We start from the raw sequence: 21,993 nt of genomic DNA, 5'->3' as shown, positions 1-21,993 counted from the left end.
TCCGAGATGAAATCCTCTCCGTCCATCTGCATCTGTTGATCTACTGCTTCTTGTTCTCTTTCTTTCATTGATACTTTCAAGTTTCAGTTCAGAATCTCCTTGGATGTCCAGTCATCTGCCTACGTCAGATTTCATGGACTTCAAAAATAATCCCGGCTAAGATATGGGGTTTATAGCTAATTAAAGAGAAGGAAAGATTACTGTTTTTTAACCGCCAATTTTGCTTACTGGCGGTGTCGGGTGGGCTATGCCCCCTCTCTCGACTCCTGAAAATTGGTGAGCTCCCCATACCACTGCCCACGCGGGCCTACACTCTCCCTTCTCTCTCTATTTTTCATTCTCTCGTCCTTACCGAAATGAGCTCATTATCTTCCTATTAAAGAAGTCTCTCTCTCTGCATCTCATTACTCTACTAGATCCGGAAGTATTCCATCGCATCTCATTGGTGTGCTCTTCTATATCGCTTGCTCAAGAACCTTTCAATTAGGAGCCTACATCGACTGCTTAGGATGGCAATCCTATTGCTTTTTTCTACCACTGTGGCTGACAAAAATATAATTTTAGTTATTTGATTTACGAAAAATTTAGTTATAAAAACAAAAAAAGGTTCTTGGGCAAGTGGTATAAGGAGCGCACCAATATACAACAACCAAACAGTTTTGTACATAAAAAGGACAAAAAGATCATTTGTGAGGTGGAGAGAGATAAATAGAGAGGGTGTTAGTGTACCCTCCACGTTGGTTCAAAGAATCATTTCCCATAACAAAAACATCGAGAATCATAGTTAGTAGTAGCACACTGATAAAGAGACTTCTCGGGAATGAATTGAGTGGGGAATGGACCATATTTTACTAGGGTGAAGTAAAGAGCAATAAATTAAATATATTACACCTCTATATGTCTATCTATATCCTCCCACAATAGGGGGCATATTCATTCATAGGCGAGAGAGAGAGATAAACATAAGGAAGTGCTAAAGTACGCTATGCAGCTTGATAGCATTTTTTCACCATCAAATGTTGTGAGAATAAATTTTGCATTTATAAGGAATAATCCAATTTCTCTTCGTCTCTTTTTTTTTTGGGGGGGGGGGGGTTAAAAAATTCTCTTCATCTCTTCAGCCACTCTTCATCTCTTCAACCATGGAATATAATTCTCTGATTGAATCATATAGGGGTATTATTGACTTCATACAATTGGAGGTGGAAATTAATGATGAACCTAAATCCAATCATAATCCTATAAAAAAAAATTCAGAAACAAAAGAGAAAACCACGCAACATCCTTGATCCAAGTAAACCTGAAAAGTAAAAGACAAAGATTATGAGTAGATATGTTAATAAAGACACTTTTTATTTATAAATTACATTTGTCTTTCTTTATGGCTACACCCTAAAGTGGTGGAGCTTAGATTCCAACTTCTAAAAGTATATTCGATGTGTAGTCCTCTACTCTTTGCAAAAGCATGTTCGATTTGATTTTTGATTAATGGAAAAATGTTCTTTCTGCTGGGCGCACCACATCGACTGCTTAGGATGGCAATCCTATCGCTTTTTTCTACCACTTTGGCTGATGAAAATATAATTTTAGCTATTTGATTTACGAAAAATTTAATTATAAAAACAAATAAGGGTTCTTGGGCAAGCGGTATAAGGAGCGCACCAATATACAACAACCAAACGATTTTGTACATAAAAGGTACAAAAAGATCATTTGTGAGGTGGAGAGAGATAAATAGAGAAGGTGTTAGCGTACCCTCCACGTTGGTTCGAAGAATCATTTCCCGTAATAGAAACATCGGGAATCATAGTTAGTAGTAGCACACTGATAAAAAGACGTCTTGGGAATGAATTGGGTGGAGAATGGACCATATTTTACTAATGCAAGTAAAAAGCAATAAATTAAATATGGGACTGAGTTCCTTATGCTTGCACCTCTACATGTCTATCTATATCCTCCCACAATAGGGGCATATTCATTCATAGGATAGAGAAAGAGAGATAAACATAAGGAAGTGCTATCGCTATGCAGCTTGATAGCATTTTTTCACCATCAAACATTATGAGAAAAAATTTTGCATTTATAAGGAATAATCCAATTTCTCTTCATCTCTGTTTTTTTTTTTTTTTTTTGGGGAGGTTGGGGTGTTGGAAAATCTCTTCATCTCTTCAACCATGGGATATAACTCTCATTGGACCATACACGGGTATTATTGACATCACACAATTGGAGGTGGAAATTAATGGTGAACCTAAGTCCAATCATAATCCTATAAAAAAAAATTCAGAAACAAATGAGAAAACCACGCAACATCCTTGATCCACGTAACCCTGAAAAGTAAAAGACAAAAATTATGAGTAGTATGTTAATAAAGACACTTTTTATTTATAAAATATATTTGTCTCTGTTTGAGGCTAAACCCTAAAGTGGTGGAGCTTAGATTCCAACTTCTAAAAGTATATTCGATGTGTAGTCCTCTACTCTTTGCAAAAGCATGTTCGTTTTGACTTTTGTATAATGGGAAAATGTTCTCCCTGTTGGGCGCACTGGCTGCGGCTAGACACATGAGGTGGGCGATATGGCCATCTTGCCCCAAGAATGGTGAAAATACCAACCCCATGTGTCAAGGTGCACAAAGAACATCAATCCTAGAATAATTTATAGGGGATTTTTTGGTTTGGGAGCATGGCCCTCGGTCAGCATAGGAGGCAATGGGAGTGCATGCATAAGCATCAATAGGGGGTGGAACATTGCCCCTAATACATTGTACCTCCCTTGGGTAATCCAAAGCTCACCCCACGTGGACTACCATATCTCTCCCCTTTTTTTTAAAAGGAGTAGAAGGGGACACAAGCTACTAACCGATCATGTGGTTGACGTGGTTCTTGCACCTAGACACAAACTAATATCTCTATGCACGAAAAGACAGTTCAAATCCCAATAAAATAAAAAATCACATTCAAAGCAATGCTTCCATGTGGACTTTCATTGGTTATCATGCTAGTGTAGGGGCTACATAACCAGTTAGCATTCTTTTGCCTTATTTTATTATACAATGCTCTCATAGCTTACAAGGGCAAGAAGAGACAAGAATTGGTGATTTTAAAGAGTAGGGGGGGACACAAGCTACATATTTTGTTATACAATATGCCCTCAGAGCTTACAAAGGGTAAGAAAAGAAGACAAGAATTGGTGGAGGCGGATTTATTAAAAGTTCAGGTGCAACCTAATCCCATTACAATTTGGATCAAGAAATGAGACTCGACTTTAAAGTGCATAATAAGCTTAAATCAAAACTTATACTTGAAAACCAAGAAGAATGGATTTTGACATCCGATATGAGTAACTAATGATCCATAGAGGTGGACGATTGAGACCTTTATGTTTGGAATGCAAGAAACGAATAGAAGAACAGAAAAACACATCAAGACAAAAATAACGATGAATTTATCCATCACAAACTATAATAGTATTCATCATTACACTCCCACCCCCTATTGGTGAAGTTGAAACTACTCTCCTTTGTGGTCATTGATAGGATTGATACCTATGGTGAAGGAATTCCTATTTCACCAGGGATGAAGAGAAACTTGGTCCATTGCAAATATGGTTTTTGTATTTTTTGCCAAAACATGCTTCATTTGTAGCTTATCATAGCATCGACCACCAATCGTACTACTCTCCTTTGTAGCAGCCAAGGAATGAGTTGAATTGGGACCCATGATGTAACAACAAAGGGTCAATTGAAGTATTCTCAAAGAATAAAAGAAAACAGAACCAAAGGGAAGGGATATTATCCACTGCCTCTGGTCTTGAGACAGTAATGAAGAGATTTTGTGACAGGGTAGATATGTGCCTCATCCAACTTGTAATGTCACAAATAATTATGTTTTTCAAGGAATTACTCAAGTAAAATTAAGGTTTCCCTCCCTTTATCAAAGAAAAAAAAAAATCAATTATGCTTAGAACCATTTTGACCAAAATCAGTTTACTGTCGGGTTTAGTTTCCCAAAAACTTTCTAGAGTCAATAGATTCATACTAGGTGTGTTCTTTGAAAGGTTGAAAATATTCAACAAGGTCATCTGCAAGTACACCATAATATACGGGGTTCCAAGAGGACCAAAGAAAAATCCTCAGAAGAAAACATATTGAAAAAAACTCACAGTTAGGTGTATTCTGTCACTTAGTAGTAAGGATAGTTTTGGTACTTTAAGAAGAAGAAAACAAATCAAAGTCTCACAAGTATACAATTGGGAGGGGTTAGTTTGGGAATCTGAATAAAATAATGGAGAAAAAACTCTTCCTTTTTTAGCTAAAGACTCACATACCTGGAGAAAAACAGAGACCATAAAGGAACAAGAAAATGGAGAAAAACACAGAGACCATAGAGGGACAATAAAATGAAACAAACGCCCTCCAAAGCATACCACAACATAAGAAGTATGTAGCTAAACAAGAGATATGGATCAGCAAACAAGCGCCCACAAACATTAAAAGTATTAAAACTAACCAAAACATAGGACCACAGAAAAATTATTATGGATGTTTTGGGGAGAGGGATCATCAATATCCACATAAAAATGACTACCTGATTAAGACTAGAAGTCGCCCTAGCATAAAAAAGGATAGAACCCACACAAGCATTTAACAAAAAAGGATCCTCTATATTTGAAAGAATATTAACTAAAGAGATCCAAATGCAAACATTAGGCACGAAATTGACAAATAATCTCGGGCTGATTATGTATGCAGATGGAGACCACCACAAGGGAAAAAACACAAAGAGCAGAAGTAAAGAGACAGCAAGGAAAATGCATTCATATCATGAGAGAAACATTGGTAGGGGAGTAAACAACACAAAAGAAGAAACCAAGGTAAGCACAGGAAAATGGAGAGGAAAGCAGAATAATAGAGAAGGAAGAGGAGAAAACCGAAAAAGCTAGAGAGGAAAAGCATGCAATAGAAAATAAAACTAGACACCGTAATGTAAGCAAAAGAAGCAAACAAAGATGCAAACAAGCACAGCTCAAGATAATAGGAAAATATCACAAATAAAAGAGGGGAGAGAAGTTCAGAGAGCAGACCAGATCTAAGTAGTACCTGAAAGTAGAGTGGAAAATAGTAGAAGCCACACCAACCCTGAAATCCTAGAAGCCTTCTCCAACACCGGCATTGACCTCATCGTCGCCGTTGAGAACCCCCACGTCTCCAACCTCAGCTCCAACCCCTTGGTCGCTTAACTCTGGTTTAATAACCGCATCGACCGCTTCCTCCTTGCCACCTCCATTGTCGCCATTGTCATCGGCAACGAGTACCTCACCACGACGGATGAGACGAACAGACTGGTAGAGATGAGTGAGAGAGGAGAGGGCGCCGCACTGAGATAGGGAGGAATGAGAATCAATCGGGTCGGGTCGAGTTAGGTTAGCCTTAGGGGTGTGTGAAAGAATCTGATTGAATCCTGACCATTAGATTAAAACCTTCCAGGTGGCGCCTTTGAGAATAAAAATTCCTATATATATAACTCCATAAGAGTCGCCTAATTTATAATTTTTTTTAACAATGCGCCATGTCACTTTTCACTATGTATCTCGTATCGAGTCCGGATCAGCTCCACATATGTGGAGGATATTTACTCTTCACACAAGTGAGAAGCTGACACGTGTTATGACCCTAAACGAAAAGGCGTTCACATTGTTCTTTGGCTTTTTTATCCTTTTACCACACAATTAAGTGGGACCCACTATTGCTCAAGAATGAATATTTTATTTAGCATTTTTGTTTGTTTCAACTTTTTATTCTTGTTCATCGTCTTTTTCTTCTCCTTCGGTGAACCCGAAGGCACTCACCCTCACTCCACAGCCCTTTCCTCCCTCCCTTGTCCCCGCCCCTTCCCTTCCCTGCAACCCCAACCCCACTCAGAGCAATGTTCCTTCCGCAATCCCTCCCCTACATATCCATCCCATCAAACACATTAGAGCTCCCTCCGTCGGAATCGTTTCTAATCAGTTGTGGACTAGGACATCAGTCTCCGTCTTCCATCCTTGAAACCCAGTTGGGTTGTTACCATGAATCTCTATAGAAGCACGGGATTTTACCATATTTGAAGAGCACAGAGAAGCTAATTCTGTTGATGACGTTAATGACGATGAAGAACAAGGGAAGAAGATGAGGTCATTGTCCACGACACTGAAACTCCTCTGTTTCTGAGTACCCAAATCATCAATTCCCAATCTTTTACACTCTTGCAATCCCGTTTCTCACCCCCATTTCAGATTTATTTGCGAGTATCTCTAATTTTATTTATTTATTTTGTGCTTGTTCCCAATTTTAGATGAAGCTAATTTTAAGGCAATACGTTTGGATTGAAAACACAATAGGGAAGAGATGACAGAAAGCTCTGTGTTCTATTCATGTGATGAGAGACGATGATCAGAGACAATCTTTGCAAAACCAGATTTTGGGTATCTTTGTTCTGAAATTATGAAATGGTGGCGTTTTGGAGGTTTTGGAAAACCAAACCAAAATGGGTTTGGCAAAATCGCAGTTGTGAGGATTGGGATAAACGGGATCAAGAGGAAGAAGATGACGTGGGTGTAAGAGCTACTACCAACTTGATAGAGGAACTAGGAAGATGGACCCAACTCCAAAAGCTATCCATTGGTAGAGTAGCAGAAGTTGATTCTCAAATTTTTTGTGCTTCCACCGGGCAGTGGTGAAGGGGGTTCGCAGGGAGGAGCAAGGGTGATGCGGGGTTTGCAGGGAAGGGAGTGATGAGAGACGATGAGAGGGAAGGGGACAGGGTGGGGTTGCAGAGAAGGGAGTGATGAGAGATGATGCCAGGAAATCGAAACAAGGAAGATGATGTGGGTCCCACTGTTATGAGATATTAGAAAAACATTTGAGCTGTTGAGGAGGTAACCAGTTTCCCTTTAATACGTGTCAGTCTATTATCATACACGTGTCGGTTTCTCACTTGAATAACTTTTGGGTTACATTTTTTAAAAGGAAATTAAAAAAAGCAAAAATTCTAAAAACAAAAGTTAACGGCCGGTAGTCTACTGTATTTGAGCGTAACACGTGTCAACTTCTCATTTGTGTGGAGAGTAGCTATCCTCCACATATGTGGAGCTGATCCGGACTCCTGTGTGTCGATGAACCCCGTCTTAGCGCCATTCGGCTGTCCGCCGGCCATCGCTGCTATTGCTACCAATACCCTGCCGGCGATCCATAGATTCATTCTTCCACCATAATCCTCCCCCAATCCTTGCCGCGTATAGTATTCCGGCTTCCATTTCATCCTTTGGTTCGCTCGAACCTGGTCACATCACACTCCAAACAACTAATCGTGTACTTGATTTTGAGGAAGAAATTCGAAAGCTGATGACGCAAATCACATAGTTGAAGCAACTCTGTAGCTCTTATTTTGAATAGAAAGAAAGATCGGAAACTGAGCATACATTTCTGCGCAAAACAGCTACAAGATTTGGAAATGAAGAATACATTTCTTGAAGGAAAATTGCAGCGTGTGGAGAGCGATTATGAAATTCTCAAACAAGAATTTCACCTCGTTAGGTTTGAAAATGAGAAACTTAAGAGGAATCTGGTAAGAAGCTGATACAATATCAAAATGAAATTGTTTTACAGTATTCATTAGTTTTTTGTGTTCTTCCTATAAATTTTAACACTCGGTATGTATTTCGTTATTTAGAAGTTTAAGACGACGTTATGTAATAAGTGGACAAGAGAGAGTCTGTCCCGTATGGTAAAATGTATAATATGCTTATCCAATCATTCTTTTACAATCCTAATCCCTTTTCTAAGGGACATATTCTTGTAATTATTCTTATCATAACACAAATCGTCTTCCCGTGCGCAAATTGGCACTTTTCCCCATACGGGGACAGGCTCTCTCGTGTCCACTTATTGCACAATGTCATCTTAAACTTCTAAATAACGAAATACAGATCGAGTGTTAAAACTTCTACGAAAAACACAAAAAACTAATGAATACTTTAAAACAATTTCATTTTGATATTGTATCAGCTCCTTACCAAATTCCTCTTAAGTCTCTCATGTTTAGACCTAACGAAGTTAAATTATTGTCTGAGAATTTCATAATCGCACTCCACACGTTGCAGTTTTCCTTCAAGAAAGGTATGTTTCTTTCCAAATCTTGTAGTTGTCCGCGCATAAAAGTATTCTCAGTTTTCGATCTTTCTCTCTGTTCAAAGTAAGAGCTATAGAGTTGCTTCAACGGTGTGTTTTGCGTCATCAGCTTCTGAATTTCTTCTTCAAAATCGAGTACACGATTAGTTGTCTGGAGTGCGATGTGACCAGGGTCGAGCGGACCAAACGGTGAAGAGGAAGTCAAAATACTAGAGCAGCCAGAGATTGACGGAGGACCATGGAATCCATAACACGTCTAAGAGGACATTCTCATTCCCGTTAATTCTCTGTCTATGCACATTCTAAATCCCTCCTCATAGGCCCTTTGAATTGTCCTTGCGGGTCGTACAAATTGGCATGTCATACATGCTTTGAGCATGTCTTCCAATATCTGAATGGTCCTTTTTGACTGACCATCAGTTTGGGATGGAATGTCATACTGAAATGTAATTGAGTACCCAAGGCTTTCTGTAAGCTTTACCAAAAACGAGAGGTAAACCTCGGATGTCTGTCTGAAACAATTGAAACTGACACTCAATGCAATCTCACTATTTCTTGCACACAAAGCTCTGCAAGTTTGTCCATTGGGTAGTTAATCTTGATGGAGAAAAAATGAACTGACTTTGACAATCTGTGTACAATCACCCAAACTGCATCAAAGCCTTTCGAAGTCTTAGGCAAAGTGGTAACAAAATCCATAGTAATCCACTCTCACTTCCATTCAGGTAATGAGAGTGGTTGCAAACTTGCAATAGACCCAACGGTCGTTGATGTTCAACTTTAACCAATTGGCATGTCAAACACTTTTGCACATACTCCGCTATCACCCGTTTCATGTTATTCCACCAATAGACGTTTAAAAAAAAAAAAAAAAAAAAGACTATCGATCACTCCTACTGTGGATCCATAGGTCCCTTTCCTTTGTCCTTGCTACTCTGCTCTTTAATTAACGAAAAAATGCATATATCGTGGTATGAGCTATAAAGTCCAGTGAGCATGCTTAAACAATAGTGTAACGACCCACTGGGTATAATAAAGTTATATGGAAAAGAAACATTGTTGGCTTCAAGGGCAGCGACCTCCTAGAACAGAAAAGGGAGAAAGAGATTGATTATACTTTTTCATACCCTATGAATACAGTGAAACTCCCTTTTATAAGACAATACAATCCAATCCTAACTAACTAATTAACAAACCATGCACTTAATTAATTACTCAACAATCTAGCTAATCTAATCCCAATATCTATTCATAACATTTATATACTACGTACTACTCTTACCCTATCATCCCTTAACAACCCTGGTTATTTTCTAAATAAAATATTCCTATCCAATCATTCCTTAACAACCCTGATCCTTTTCTAAGGGACATATTCTTCTAATTAGATTGATCATACCATTGCCAACCCCTTCAGAGAACCTTGTCTTCATGGTTCAGCTGCATACAACCAACACACCGCAAGTATAGTTTTCCACGATCGAGCATCAAACGTACCTTACGGCACCTGAAGAAAGGGTCAGACGTGGACCTTGTTGAACCAGAGTTGTGGTTCATCTATGGTTCATCTCATTGAAGACGGATAGGCATGAATGCATGGGGATCGGCTATCCCATGTCGACCTGAATTTGTCCTGTCGTAGAGGATATTCTCATTCCCCTTTCTATGCACATTCTCATTCCTGGTATTCTTCTCATTTTAAGCACCAATGTAAGGATACTGTTTCGATGGTTCCGTGCATGGTTGAGGGTTGAAGACAAACATCATCGAAGCATTGTTTTAAAATCTCTTTTTTTAATAGGTTTTCTTACACAACACGAAATGCAGTGAATCTGCTCACTTCACTATTTCTTTTATTTACCCTCCAAAGTCTTTTCTTTAGTTGGAGTGGAGAGCACAATTTGTACATTCACTTCTTAAAGAGGCCAATTGAAAAACAGTATTAGAGGGGCAAAATAAGGATAATATTCCTTATCCTCAGATTCAAATCTTCTATGGTTTAAGGGGTAGCAGCCATCGTCATGCCCTCTCATGAGGGCTCCAGACATGGACTTAAATAGGTCTAACAGATGTTTTTTTTTTTATGAAAAGAAAATTTTATTTACTTAAAGAGAGCATAACGTTTGTACATCATAAAGAAAAGGTGAGATAAACATTCTATTAGTAAGTGAGAACGTAGCTAAAGACCGTAGGATACTAGACCACCTAATGTTTTTGTACTTAAACTGTACAGTTGAGAAAATATTACTAACATGTTTTTTAAATACGGTTTGATGAGATAAACCAAGACCGATCGCTTAGTTGGACCGAAACCGACCAAACCAGACCTCAAAAAAAAAAACCCTGGGTTCAAAATGTGAGATTCACGATGGAGAAGAGGGATCTGCAATCGACTACCATCGTCTTCTTCCTCTCATATTCAAGCTTTGTTCTCTGCAAATCGTGAAAAGGGTCTTCTTCCTCTCGCCTCCGAACCGTGAATCTCAAGCTTCTTTCTCTGCTCATCGTGAAAATAAAACCCAAAAAATGAATGAATGTTGCAGAAGCAGAGAATACGATCCATTTAACATGAGTCCCAAATTGCTTGAATGACAAGGGCAAGATGGCGACAATGATGAATGGCAACAATGACGATGAAATAAATGATTTATAGTTGAGGTTTAGAAATAGGTCTGCACCATCTAAATTGATTAAGTCCTTGCCAAATTGCAAGTTGATCTTGTTTATGTTTAAGCAAGGAAAATCTTGCAAATGCAGTTGTTTTTGAGAGGCTTGGGAGGTGATGAAGAAATGAAACTGGAGAAGTTTCCTATTAGACCTCAGTCAGTCTACTATGGATAAGAAAATTTGTTTTACATTCATTGTTGGAAATAATGTATGCCACACAAAGTTGGTAATATTGGTGTCGGGTTAGTGAATTTGGTTTCAGCCGAGATGATCTCAATCCGATACTCCCAATTCGATACAGGTCCATTGATATAACCAAGTATAACAAGATAATACAAAGTTTTCCTCCACCCATAGAAGACGATTCATGTACCCACCATCCTAGGGTTCACAAACCCCAATAGGGTTTTAGTATTTTTCCAAAAGACCCTCGTGATGTCTTCCCCTGCCCTCTCCTGCCCCATGGTGAATGGGATCCCATTCATCGTGGGTGGTGGGAAACTCTATCCATGAAAATTGTTATTAAAAAAAGGGGCAAATGCATTCGATTCAGATTTTAGCCTAATTCACCATTATAGGTGATTCCAAAACCGATCCAATTAATACACCTTCGAATATTTTAGGTAATTCCAAACCGATCCAATACACCTTAGAAAAGATTTTCATTAGTTATAAACGACAAGTGAGGTTGGAGTATTTTCATTAGCTATAACTGATCAATACGCCTTAAAATATTATAGGTGATTTGGATTATGTAGACTTGCGAAACACTATATGAGACTCAAACTCAGCAGTTATAAACCAAAAGTGAGGTTGTGGTGTTTTCGAAAATTCACTTTTATTTTCTTCTTAGATGGTATGCCCAATAATTAACTATGAGGATTAAGTAAATCTTTTCAAAATTAATACTTATGAATATAAACCAGAAATGAGGTTGTATTGATATTTGCAACGAACTAGAATCAAAATTTAGTAGCTTTCACAACAAGAAAGGAAAAGAAAAAAATGGTAACACTATTTTGAGCGTAGTTTCATAATAATTCTTAATAATTCTGTAAAGCTTTCACATAATTTCTCTCGGATTGAGCTAACATCTGTTACGGTAATCCCTACTATAGAACCGTGTTAAAAAACAATGCCCAAAATGGCGATTTGTAGAAGAAAAATAAAAACAAAGAAGAACAAGCAACACACAACACTAGAAATTTACGTGGTTCACCCCCAAGATGGGAAGCTACATCCACGGTTGAGCAGTAGAACGAATTTCACTATTCTCTGAAAATGTTACAAAACCTCTCTTACAGTCCTCTCAGAGATAAGAACGTTATATAGAGAAGCCCTAACCCCAAGAAGTATAAGAATACCCCTGGACCCAGAAATTGTCAAGCCGGACAGGGTCAGACCAAAACATAATGTATATCCCATAATATACCGTTTAAAAGATCTCGACGAGTCCAACACAACTCCCAGCCTTTGGCAGGGTTGTTCACCATTTTTCGATAATCCGAGATCGTTTCGGGCCGAAATGACCCTCCGAAGATCTCAACCGCATATTTTGGATCAAAAAATCAGGCTTCACCAATAACAAACCGTACTCGATAAAGAGATGTGAGGATAATTCATTTCCATATCTTTTCCCTTAGGAATGCTACTCATTTATAGGAAACATTCGGATTTGTTATTTAAAGCAATCCTTAATCACGTCCCTTTGATCTTGGTCAACATTATCTTGCCATATATGGATGAGTGAGGCCAATTGGCCTCACCCTTGCACGATGTCCTACTAAGGAGTGTGAAATTTCTGCCTTAACTGTCTGAGATGATCGAAATGACAAATTCAAATCGGTCGAACCAAACATTATCGGACCAGATTTGGTATGAGTTTTGTGAAACGATAGAAATCAAAATGAAATGGAACGGCCAAAACCAAAAGCGGTAGAGACTAGAGACCAAACCTAACCAGATAATGGCTGGGTTTGATTTTGACCTTTTACCAATCTAAAAACCGGTTCAGCCTGACCGAACGGACCAATCGACAGTTCGACACCCCTGCTCCAACTCATGGCCCATGCCGTTCCGTTTGCACTTGTCGCACGTGCACGCTAGCGAACAATTGATTTAATATAAGAGAGGCGGGGCATAGGGCAGAGAGGCATGCGCTTCGGAGTCTGCTACTCTGCTTCCATACTGCTTGCTTGGTGGCAACGCGAGCCGAGTGAAGGCAGGTCAAAGAAGAATCAATGGCGGGAGGAGAACAGCCTGAAGCAAGTTCCGTTGTTTCTGATCTTATCGACTTTCTTAACGCTTCTCCCACAGCCTTCCATGCAGTTGGTAAACACTCCTCATATTCATCTCTCTCTCTCTCTCTAGCTTGCTCTGTCACCATTTAAAATTTCAGAGCTAGTCCTCCACCCCTTTTCTTTTTAATATCCCTTGTGTGAACTTAATTCCGGAACCCTAGGGTCTCTTTTCACTTTGACTGGGTTTCTCCCAGTAGATTATGGGTTGTCTTAACGTCTGTATTTTTCTCAGACGAGGCAAAGAAGCGGTTGAAGAACGCAGGATTCGAGCAAGTCTCCGAGAGAGAAGACTGGAAACTACAAGTCGGGAAGAAATACTTCTTCACAAGAAACTACTCCACCATTGTTGCTTTCGCGATCGGGAAAAAGTAAATATGGGATTCATTCGGTCAATCATTTTATTGTACTCTTGATTTCGTTCTTAATTTATTGTCGCTGAAATTGCGGAATTTTTTGCTAGATATGTTGCTGGAAACGGGTTTCATATTGTTGGTGCACACACCGACAGTCCAGCTCTGAAACTCATGCCCGTTACAAAGGTGATTTCCCTTCGTTTCTTCAGTTCTTTCTTTTTGAAGATTACTTTCATATCGGGAGTTCGGCTAGCGAAGGAACGTACCGAATTATGGCCTTGAGCCAACCTGAAATGCATAATTAAGTCCTTTTTTTTTATTGGATCCAATATAGAACAGTGGTGGATTTATCTCAGGTAGCTAAAGGAGGATATTTGGAGGTTGGTGTCCAGACATACGGAGGTGGGTTGTGGCATACGTGGTTTGATCGCGACTTATCTATTGCAGGCAGGCTGATGATAAGGAAAGGAAAAGGTGATTCCGCTTCTTACTTCCATCAACTTGTGAGGATAGAGGAGCCTATAATGAGGATTCCTACTTTGGCGATTCACTTAGACAGGTCTGTTTGAAAATATGATTTTACCCCGCTGGACTGCATATCTCACGATATTGAAGTTTCCGTTCTCTGTTTGAAAAAATATATATTTTTTTCTATACCTTTCTATGCTTCCTTCTGTACGATTATCACTGATGGATGTTTTTGTTTCATCCTCATCCAATAGAGGTGTTAATGACGGATTTAAGGTGAACCCACAAAGTCATCTCGTTCCAGTGTTGGCAACATCAATTAAGGTGATTTCAAAACTTTGATTTAAGTTGTGTTAACCCTATCTTTTAGACCACAGTCTTATTTATAACCCCCCTTACATGGGTCCAACTGTCCAAGTATCAAACTATGATTTCCCTACAAACTGATCCCGTTGTTTCCCTCCATATGGTGACTCTTAGGCCTTCCATCAAGCTAACCGAGGATACCGTAAGCCCTATCCTTCCTTAGAAATCATTGTATAAATTCCTATTCCGTAGGATGCTTTGTCAATTTATTTGGTCTTCATATCTATGCGTTGGTCTTGTAGCACAGACCGTGCTGCTCCCTTTTGAAATTGTGGACATTTAATTGTTTTAGTTATTTATGAGTTTTTATGGGTTATGGGTTGGTAAGATTAATGTTCATGGATATCTGGCACCTTGTGGAGTCCAGTAATATGTAATGCAGTCATGTCCTTTAAGGTTTTGTTATATAATTGCCTCTGAATTATGGAACATTCAATAGTGCTCTATTAATAATATCATGTGTTAAGTCATTCATAGTGTGTGCTGCTGGGAGAAATGAATAATGGTACTTTGGTCTTCATGATGTGGACCATAGATAGCTATGGGCTAAAATCTTTAAAAATCAAAGAGGAGGGTATGGAAACAAGCATGCATGCATTTGGTGCATCGGTTTTTTTATTACTTATTTTGCCCTAATTTGGTGATTTTTATTTGCAGGCTGAACTCAATAAGTCGGTGGCTGAGAAGGGTGATAACAAGAAGCATCATTCACTTCTATTAGAGGTTGATGAAAATTTTCTTGCATTACTCTTTTCTTTTCCTGGGAATGGGTATAGTATCCGGAACTTAGATAATTAGGTTGATGGCAAACAGTAAAGAATATGGAAATCATCCAAAAAAAAAAAGAATGTGGACAAGACGATATTACTTCTAGCACATGCATTAGTTTGGGCATGTGGAAATTTTGGGTGTTCAAATCTGAATTTAGTATTTCATTTCAATGATACCTTTTCTTCTTCATATTTCTTTTGTCTTTGTTCCAGCTTCTTGCAGCTCAGGCCGGATGTGAACCAGATGAAATATGTGATTTTGAGTTACAATTATGTGATACTCAGCCAAGCACTATAGCTGGTGCTATGAAAGAATTTATCTTTTCAGGAAGGCTTGACAACCTTTGTATGTCGTTTTGCTCTTTAAAGGTCAGTATTCTAGCTGCTTATCACATAAAATGAAGAGAGATAGGGATTCCTGTATAGTCTATATATCTGTATTTTACATCAAGTTAAAACTTATAATCTCTATTGTCTCTACCTTGATCAATTTATTATTTAATTTTCTAGTAGTCACTTTTAGCTATGGGATTTTTATCCATTATAAATACTGCAAATCTTGGTGAGTACAACAGAATATAAGATATTGGTAAAATACCTGATTGCACATGCAAGCCTATTTATCATAAGCACACCATGCAACGGAACTCTAGTATGGTTAGATACACTGCATAATAATATGTAAAATTGAATTTACAATAAGGCATGAGTACCTAGTGATCATCATTACACATCCAATATTGGCTCCGAAACTGTGAAGCACATCCAGAATCTCAAATACTTTTCCAAGTCATCTTCTTATTATTCTTGTAATATTGGTGTCAATATAATTCAACTGGTTAGTTTATTGAAAACTATTCAAGCTACGGTAAATGTTAAGCATCAAATACTATGTTCTGCTTGTATCTTGTATCATGATAGAGTCATCATTCCAGATTAAGATGTCTACTTGCACATCATAGGCCTTGCATAGCTTATCTCTGTGGTCCTCTGTACCATCAAAAGAATCTGGGAAGCTGATTTTAGTCACTCATGATTCACCCAAGTCTTGAGAGAGATGATACCATCCATTGGAAATGAATGCAGCTTCTGCATTGGGCTCGCGTCTAAATTTATTTTGGTTGGACTTCCACCAGATCTCTGGAATTCCTTGGGAGGATGGCTGTTTCTTACCATGTCTTTTCTGCAACAAAAAGTTTTACCTTCCAAGGGGAGGTGGGAATCTCCTTTTGGCTGCTTCTTGTTCAGAAATTAGGAAGTTTCTTTCTCTTAATTTGTCTAGTGTGGAAGTAGTTTCTTGTACTAGTTTCTAAGGTGGGTCATTTATAATATAGTAGGCCTCTTATGAAAAAGGAACAAGTCTAGCAAGTCTAACTTAATCATTGATTTATAAAAAAAACTGATGAATCTAATGATGCTAATTTGGAGTGATACATCAGATGGATGTAGGTTATTACCGTTGTTGACTGATTAACTGGACAAGTGGACAGAATATATGAAATTCTATTAAACTTGTAAAGTTGAATCTACAGTTTCAAAAGTGTATCTCATTAATTTACCTTAGATACTTTTACAGAATACCTACTAGTAGATGCTGAAATGTTTGCTCTATTTCTTAACGTATCAGTGATCTTTCTGGATGTATTTGTTAAGGGGAGCTCATTCTCATTTATTAGTATATGCATTCTAATTTAGGCATTGATCGATGCGACATTGCCTGAAAGTAGTCTTGAGGATGAGACTGGTATAAGGATGGTGGCATTGTTCGATCACGAGGAAGTGGGGTCTTCTTCAGCACAGGGAGCCGGATCTCCTGCCATGTTGGATGCTCTGGCAAGGATCACAAATTCTTTCAGCTCATCGGATGCCAAGGTAGACACGGTTCTTATGTCCAATTTGGATTCTAACTTTTGAAATACTACAGACCTCTTAAGTCTTAATTATAATCATTATTTTATAAACCAATTAGCTCTTGGATCTAGTAATGTTTTGAAGAACCAGTTTGGTTTCACAGTTTATAACACGCATTCACTAATACTGTGTGTAAGAGAGCCTAGCATGTACAGTTGCTGCTATGATAATATCTTTCTTTAGTAGGTTATATGCTTTAGTAATCCAGAATTATTTTTTCTCTCTCTCTTAACTCACCTTTCATCACTCTGATGTTCTTATTCACCATTTTGTGGTGAAGGCAATTGAATTAGACTTGAGCATGATGAATGACAGGTGGTGTGGATAGGTTCCCCCTTTTTTTTTTGGATAGGCATTAAAAAGAAAGGTATCCATGAGTTTTTGTCGATGCCGTTGTGCTTTTTCCTTTTACTAGTTTGTTTATTTGTTTTTTTTTTTTTTTTGTCTTTGGTAGGATCCATGTAGCTGACCCCATTTAGTTGGGATAAGGCTGAGTTGTTGTTGTATTAAAAAGAAAGGTAAATACATGGTAAAACCCTGAAATTTAGTCTGGCAGTAGAAAACAGACATTCAAGATTACTATAGGTGTTTAATAAAAAATATTTTTTGGTGTCCAGTCTTGCACTTAAGTGATGAGCAATTTTTTTTTTTTTTTTTTTTTGGGGGGGGGGGGGGGTGGGGGAGGTTCCAACTTTATTACCCTAATGGGTGCTTTTGTCTTGGGCCCAGTAGGGATGCGCTTTTGTATGGCAGCTCTCTACTGGACCTCATTGGATCAATGGTACTTTTGCCTTTGCATGAAAATCATTTGAAAATATCTCTCTTATGGAAAGATCCTCCTCTGAAAAGGCTACTACTTGAGGGCCAGAACATGGCGCAAGTCCCGCTTTTGCAAGGTTGGGAGAGGTGGGTTGGGGATTGTCTTAACTTTCGGCATTTTTTCATGAAGTGGCTGCCCACTGCGTCGAACACACATCTTCATGTTGGCTGCCCAAGCTTTTACCATCACACCAAGCAATGACCCCATGTGGGTGTTGTCCTATGATTAACCCTAAGAGAAGAGATGCAGACCCCCAAAGAAGGCTAACTTTAAACTTGTAGTGGGGAGAGAAATCTGTATCCAAACCTTACAACCTGGCTTAACCTGCCCGGATCACTGATTTGTTTGTTGAAGTGTCCAGGACCGTATGGTATGAAACTTTGTTCAGTTTAGCTTGTAAGCTTTGAGGGATCTGAGCCATCTGACTTGTCCCTACTATCTGAAAGTCAGATACTTCTAGTGTCCATCCTCAACCACAATAAGAGTGCTCCATGAAGACCTTGCATAACTGCATAAGTCCATCTATTCTAGAAATTGAGATGTTTAGGAAAGTCAACTAGAAATGGCCAGTTGAAACTGCACTATGTTGGTTATTTTCTCATCCTAGTTGATGAAAATTTCAGAGAGAGAAGGGCTTGCACACGTATCATGTATGCTATATGCTGGGAATAGGAGTGGTTAAAATAAATATTGAATGACTTTCTAATTATTTTCCCATAATTTTATTTATTATTATTATTATTATTATTTTAAGATTTGGCTTATCATTTTTTCTCTCTCAAGATTTGATGGAATATGTGGCTCATTTTTGTGCTTATTGAAGTTTCTTTACATTGACTGCTTTTCAGCTTCTTGAGAAAGCAATACAGCGGAGTTTCCTTGTTTCTGCTGACATGGCACATGCCCTACACCCAAATTATATGGTATGTTGTTTTTCTTTTTTCTGAATTGTACATCCCTATAATTGGATCTGTCTATAATTTTGGTGATATGACCTTCCTTTATAGGACAAACATGAAGACAATCATCAACCAAAGTTGCATGGAGGGCTTGTCATCAAACACAACGCCAATCAGCGTTATGCAACCAATGCTGTCACTTCATTTTTATTCCGAGAAATTTCTGAGAGGCATCAGCTTCCTATTCAGGTCAGACCTCTTATTCTGTATTTTCAAGTGAATGAAATCTCCGATGAAAAGGAAATTTTCTTTGATTCGTACATTTTGTTCTGGTTTCACATGAATTGTTTGAGATAAAAGAATGGAAAGAAATGCAATCCTTTTGTTCATGCATTGGAGAGGGTCAATTATGGTTTTGGAAACCAGAAAGTGTCAGGTATGTTGTTGAGAACCAACAAAAATGAAGCTTTGTAACCTAATCACTGTGGATGACTGTGGGGGGTTGAATTGTTTTACCAACCCAGCCCCATCTTAAAAGGTGCAAGTGTGGTATTGGGTTTTATAATTATAGGTATGGGTTTAATGCTGATTCAGTTATTATAGTCATGGCTGATCAGGTTGGAATCAGTTTTCGACAGTTCTGGTTCCTTTCATCATTATAAATTATGGTTTTTGAAAGCTTTCTTATCAGAGTCCTTTTTTCTTACTTTCATATCATATGCTATGTAAGAGCAGGAGGAGTTTTTTTTTTTTATCATTAACATGAAAAAAAAAATCCTTTATAATTTCTAAAAAATTTTAAACATATTTATAAAAATTCATTTAGTACTTATTATCATTATTACATATTTATAAATCGTATTCTCATTTGAAGAATTAAAACTTAATTGCTAAAGGAAGTAATCTTTTCACTTGAAATTTCTTTGGGGAGCACATAACCTTCAGCTTTTTTCCTGAAACTGGCCCTGCAACAACATGGGCCAGGGTTGTGTTTTGCGTAATAAGCAGCTATGATGTTAATTTTACAATCTTGCGACTGGTTGGGGCCTGATTAGGGCTTATCAGAGATAGGGTGAGGTCAGACTAGGATTATGCAAAAGTTGTTTTCTTGCTATTCTATTAGTAGATGCACATTCCCATCAGTTTGTGTGATCTCGCAATGGGCTGCCCGTCTCCTCATATTTCTTTATGGGGGAAGTTTTCATACACGGCCATGTCCCCTCTCACAAAAAGTTGAAAAAGTCATAAACTCCCACCCATTAATTAATGCCTTGAAACTCCCACCCTCTCACATACAGTTGTGTATGAAAACTTTCCCCTTTCTTTATCATCCTCACTCTTCACTACCTTGTAAGTTTGCATTATCGCTTGCTCAGGGTCTCTTTGTTGACTATCAAATGTGATTACTGAGTATTTAAAGCAATATGGTTGTTAGAATTGATGATGATACATGTAAGTTTTGCAGGGCCCATTTTGGGGTATCCAGACGGAGATGAACCAGGTCCAGTTTGATTTATAGTTCAGTAGGATATTTTAACTTTTGGTCTATTTTGTAATTGGGTCCATTAGGGTTTGATTTATTTTATAATTTCTTTTATTGTTGTTGATCGAGTTGTGTAGAGTTAGAGGTAGGATTTTTTCGAAAGTCCAAGTTAGAGTCAAGTTCTATTTCAATTTTAGAGTTACGTTAGGAGTCTTTTATTTTCATCTTTAAAATACCAGCTTGTAACTTAGAAAGACAGATTGAATATGAAATAATTGAGTTTGGTTTAAGCCTGTGGGCTGGTGCATGCGTGTGCACTCTTCTTCCTCTCCCCCCTCCCTTCTTCTTCTTATACGATTTCCTCTCCCCTGCAACTTCTTTCCTACCGGCCCTCCACCACATTTGTAAGACATTCCCGCAAAATCCCTCCTCTGTTTAAATTGTACATTTGAGAACTATTTCATCAGTAAGAGTCTAATCTGTGAACTATTTTTTTCTATACAAATTTTATAACTTCACAATTCTTTGTAGCATTTCCCCTCTAAAGTAAATTCTTGTTCTGTGCTCGCAGGATTTTGCAGTCCGAAATGACATGCCTTGTGGTTCAACCATTGGTCCTATACTGGCAAGCGGAGTGGGAATCCGAACAGTTGATGTTGGGGCTCCACAGTTATCAATGCACAGCATAAGAGAAATGTGCGCTGTTGATGATGTGAGGTATTCTTATGAACATTTCAAGGCTTATTTTCAGGAGTTCTCTCAGCTTGATGCTAAAGTTTGCGTGGATGTTCAACTCTGAGCTCTCAACCATACCTTTGTGGGCTTAATACTATTAATCCTGAAAATTTATCTGTTTGCTTTTAGTTCTATTATCAGTTGTAAGGATAATCATGAAGATGATTGTATATTTGTATTTGACTTATTGATTCTCATGCATTAAATGCGTTGGGAATAATTATGAAATTTATATATAGTATATTATAACAGAACCCCATTGAGGAAATAATCATGATAAGAAGTGAGCTCAATGTACGTTTGGCTTCCTTCTGAGGTGGAAGTTGATTCTGACAGGGTTCTTATATGGTATTAGGGGGAATGACTGAATGCTCATGAACAATATCGATGTGACTGGTTATTGATTGAAACAACATTTTGGGGGTTTAACCCCCTCCTCCCCATACTAATTAGTAGTTTGATGCAAAAGAATAATAAATATTTCAGCTCCTGGATGTCTTTAGATGTAGGACCTCTCAGGTTCTCACCCAAAATAAGTAGGGTAAGGATTTCTCACTCACAATCGATGTGATATTAATAAAACTTCACATGTAAGCAGTGGATCATGTGGTCAACCCTCTACCTATTTGCACTTAGAAAACAAAACTCCCTCCACATATTGACAAATTTTTGGCCCCATCCATCTTGCCATGTGGTTAAGAATGGATGAGTTGTGTAGAAAAGCTCCTCTACATGGCCATGGAGGAAAAAATTTCCCTTTTCAAGTTTAAACTCAATTTTTAATCACTGATATGGGTGTGGGATGCCTTCCACTTGAATGTGCCCACATTCATTGGGGGTTAAAAAAGAGTATACCTACTACATCTGTGTCTGCCACATGGTGAAAGGGCATGCTTTACGATGATACTAATTATTAGGTCTCATTGACAGAGTGGTGATTTGTATGCCTTGTCAGTTTTAATTTGTTATTAATTGATCCTACTTGATTAGGGCTTTTCTCTTCTTTTTTTGGGTAAAGATTAGTGATTTTCTCTGTAACTTATCCATGTTG

The 21,993-nt window shown here is 38.2% G+C and overlaps 1 protein-coding gene across 1 annotated transcript; it reads left to right on the top strand.

Annotated features, from left to right (window-relative positions):
• Positions 1–12,963: 12,963 nt before the first annotated feature.
• On the top strand, positions 12,964–21,154 carry LOC122656692 (probable aspartyl aminopeptidase). Its single transcript, XM_043851303.1, has 11 exons — positions 12,964–13,168; positions 13,370–13,505; positions 13,598–13,676; positions 13,847–14,049; positions 14,213–14,282; positions 14,982–15,047; positions 15,308–15,463; positions 16,790–16,966; positions 18,674–18,748; positions 18,833–18,973; positions 20,779–21,154. The coding sequence occupies exons 1-11, from the start codon at positions 13,078–13,080 to the stop codon at positions 21,004–21,006; spliced, it is 1,422 nt and encodes a 473-aa protein (XP_043707238.1). The 5' UTR covers positions 12,964–13,077; the 3' UTR covers positions 21,007–21,154.
• The last annotated feature ends 839 nt before the right edge of the window (positions 21,155–21,993 follow it).

This window comes from Telopea speciosissima, chromosome 3, assembly GCF_018873765.1.
Source record: "Telopea speciosissima isolate NSW1024214 ecotype Mountain lineage chromosome 3, Tspe_v1, whole genome shotgun sequence".
Lineage (NCBI taxonomy): Eukaryota > Viridiplantae > Streptophyta > Magnoliopsida > Proteales > Proteaceae > Telopea > Telopea speciosissima.
The sequence above is the reverse complement of the archived record's forward strand: the minus strand, read 5'-3'. Positions and strand labels throughout refer to the sequence as shown.

What these genes read in the sequence shown, in the direction of transcription:
- LOC122656692 (XM_043851303.1), top strand. Translation starts at nt 13,078, where the DNA reads ATGGCGGGAGGAGAACAGCCTGAAGCAAGTTCCGTTGTTTCTGATCTT. An exon ending in TGTTGGCAACATCAATTAAG is followed by an intron (nt 14,283 to 14,981) that starts GTGATTTCAAAA and finishes TTTTATTTGCAG; the next exon opens with GCTGAACTCAATAAGTCGGT. An exon ending in CCCTACACCCAAATTATATG is followed by an intron (nt 18,749 to 18,832) that starts GTATGTTGTTTT and finishes CTTCCTTTATAG; the next exon opens with GACAAACATGAAGACAATCA.